The following is a 3,338-nucleotide window of genomic DNA, read 5'->3' as shown; positions in this document are numbered from 1 at the left end:
TTAAGTTTACAAGAAATCTGGTTTTGAGTTAAAAGAATGAAGTTTTGAACTAAGTATTTAACATCAGATTTGTGTTTCAAAAGAAGAAGCCATGTGAAACGACTATAGTCATCAACAATGGTCAAAAAATATTTATATCCATCAATGAAAGTAATAGAAAGGGGGCCCCAAATATCAACATGAATGAGATGAAAGAAACAAGGAGATTTAGTTTTGCTAACAGAAAACTGAAGATGTTTTTGTTTTGCAAAAGCACAAGCATCACAAGCATCAATAGATTAAAAAGAAATATCAAGATATTGAGAAGCTAATGTTTGGAAAATTTTATCTGAAGGATGTCCAAGTTTCATGTGCCACAGATTATAAGAATCACTAGAGCTATTATGAAAAGCAGAATGAAAGACGTTTAATTCTGAAGTACTTATGGTATTATTACTAAGAAGATAAAATAGGCCTTTGTATTTCTTAGCTACTCCAATCGTCTGGTAAGTATCCATTTGCACAATGAGACAACTATTTTGATGAAAGACAATGAAAGAATTATTGGAATGTAACAGTTTAGATATAGAAATAAGATGAACAGAGAAATTGGGAACAAATAGAGTATTGTGCAAAACCAAATTGCCTAAAATAACTGTCCCTGAGAATTTAGCAGTAACAAAACTATTATTTGGTAAGCGTATAGAAATAGGAGTGATAGGCTGTAAAGAATTAAAAAGAAATTTTGAAGAACATATATGATCAGTAGCTCCACTATCTATAATCCAAGAAGAAAAATTGAGTTTAGAAAAAGAACCTGATGACTGTGGAGTGCATTGATTAACGCTGGCCTCCCTAGGAGTAGGAGGTTGAGACTGTTTCAACAAGCCAAAAATAGTGTCATACTACTCTTGATAAAAAGTGTATTGAACTTGGGTTTTATCAGTGGAGGAGTCATTGGAGGTGTGTGAAACGCCATCAGTCAGGTTGACAGAGGGATTGGAGATAGCAGAATTTGGTTTGATGGTGGGTTTATAGCCTTGAGGAAGGCCATATTTGATCCAGCAATTGTCAGAGGTGTGATTGGTTCTTTTGCAATGATCGCAGTATTTGGCATGACCACCAAATTTAGTAGTACGTCCTCGTCCACGACCAAAATACGCACCACGAGAGGTATGAGAAGTCTTGGTCTGAGGGTCTTGGAAATTGAAATTAGCCACTGAATCTTGTGGAATTCGTGAGGGGAAATTGTGAAATTCCCGTTCTTGTTGAAGGACCAAAGAAAAGGTTTTAGGGAGAGTCGGCATGGGTTCCATTAACATGATTTGAGAACCGACTGAAGAAAATTCATCGTTTAATCCACGGAGAAACTTGATGACAGAATCATCGTTGCGTTGTTGTTGAATCTTGGTCAATAAGCCACAATTGCAAGGAGAATTACAAGTGTAGACAAGAATCGTCTTATATAAAGAAAGTTCTTTCCAAATTATTTGAGGACGAGTATAATACTGAGAGACAGTTAAATCACCTTGTTTGCAAGATTGAAGTGCTTCTTGGAGATCAGCGATGCTAAACTTATCGCCATGAGAAAAACGTTGAAGGAGATCGGTCCAAATGTCGTACGCAGAATCCATCCACATAACAGATTGTTTGATGGGTAGAGTCATGAAGCGCGTCATCCATGAGATCACCATCTTGTTGCATCTTTTCCAGCCTTCGTGAAGAACATCATCAGGAGGAGGGCAAGAAATAATACCAAGAACGAATTTGTCTTTATTCTTGGTTTCAAGAGCGACAAGCATATCGTGCCGCCATTGTTGATAATTGGTGTCAGAGAGAGGAGGATTGACAAGAACGAGAGCTAGGTTCTCACCGGGATGAAGAAACAGAGGGTGGACAAGATTAGAAAGATTATCAGTGGTAGAATTTGAGAAAGCCATGAGAAGAGAACAGGAGATGAAGAAAGGGGCAAAAGAAGAACCCTAATTATGTTCTTTCTTCTGATACAATGGAAGTGTTTGAGAAAAGAGAGAAAACAAGAACTCCAGAGAAAGCAGAAAGTGAATGAATATCAGTAGTGAGTGTAAAGTACAACGAAAGTAAAGTATTTATACAAAGAGGAAGAGAGAAAAAGAAAACATAATTAACAAAACTTATTCTAAAACACTGTAACTGAATGACTTCCGAGTTTTCAGTCGTTCGGTAGTCTATAGACGTTCGGTAATCTGCAGATGTTCGGTAGTCGGCAGTCGTTCGGTGGTCTTTAGCTCTTTGCAGCCGCTCGGCAAGATCCTGTTGTCCACAGTCGTTCGGTAATCTACAGATGTTTGGTGGTCTTCAGCTCTTTGTAGTCGCTCGACAAAATCCTGTTATCCACATCCGTTCAGTAATCTGCAGATATTTGGTGGTCTTTAGCTTTCTGTAGTCGCTCAGCAAGATGTTGTTATTTACCGTTCGGTAACAATAGAAGAAGAAATATGTGAATGTCTCTGTCAGTTTCGGGTAAAGAAACATTACATTATAGGCATCTGTTGGAGTTTCAATAAGAAATAAAAGTCTAATGGAAACAAGAACATCAACATCTAAAAGGAAGGCCATTGACCATTACAGTAAATTTATAATTTTAAAAACATAAAGAAACAAACATTTCTTCTATAAAGTGAGTGGTTTTTCAAATAAATTGAGGTCATAGACGCCAGCTTCAGCGCAATAGGCATAAGACAAATCACAAAAATAGACGTGACCAATTAATTATAAAACAATAGTTTAGTATTTTGTAGAATTATTAAGATTTTGATAAGTATCACGAGACTCTGAGAACACACAACATTGTTTCCATTTGTTTTTCCCTGTTCCGTAGGCATTAAGAAGTTAGATTCCGTCACGTGGCAGTTTGCAAATCATATGATATGTATGACGTTGTCTTGTCTCACTGTTGGGAGTGGAGAAGCAACTTCACCTTCTTCTTTGACGACACGTACGTCTCACCTTTTCAGCTATTTCAGTGCACCACGCAAATAAAATTAGGTGTCTCCCTAAACTCAAACAATACTAAAAAATATTCATCTCTTACGTTTTGTATTTTAAAAAGGATATGTTCTGAACTTTATAGTATATATAAATGGAATAATATATAAATATATAGTTTACACTGAACGTGGAAGAAAAAGTTTTATGTTAATAGGTTAAAAGTAGGTTAAAAGAGATACATATTTTCAAAGTGTCACGATTATTTTAAGTAAATCAAGTTTGTTTAAAGTAAAAGTTTACAGTGTATTGTATTGTATTTTTGGAGATGAATTGATACAAGATAAAAAAATGAAAGTAGACCTAAGACTATAGGGTTAAAGTTAAGTATG

General features: G+C 35.8%; 1 protein-coding gene across 1 annotated transcript; it reads right to left on the bottom strand.

Moving 5' to 3' along the window:
• Nucleotides 1–884: 884 nt before the first annotated feature.
• LOC108326337 (uncharacterized) lies at nt 885–1,919 on the bottom strand. Its single transcript, XM_017559791.1, has one exon. The coding sequence runs from the start codon at nt 1,917–1,919 to the stop codon at nt 885–887; it is 1,035 nt and encodes a 344-aa protein (XP_017415280.1).
• Between the last annotated feature and the right edge of the window lie 1,419 nt (nt 1,920–3,338).

The sequence above is a fragment of the Vigna angularis genome, chromosome 1, assembly GCF_016808095.1.
Source record: "Vigna angularis cultivar LongXiaoDou No.4 chromosome 1, ASM1680809v1, whole genome shotgun sequence".
Classification (NCBI taxonomy): domain Eukaryota; kingdom Viridiplantae; phylum Streptophyta; class Magnoliopsida; order Fabales; family Fabaceae; genus Vigna; species Vigna angularis.
The sequence above is the reverse complement of the archived record's forward strand: the minus strand, read 5'-3'. Positions and strand labels throughout refer to the sequence as shown.

What these genes read in the sequence shown, in the direction of transcription:
- LOC108326337 (XM_017559791.1), bottom strand. Translation starts at nt 1,919, where the DNA reads ATGGCTTTCTCAAATTCTACCACTGATAATCTTTCTAATCTTGTCCAC.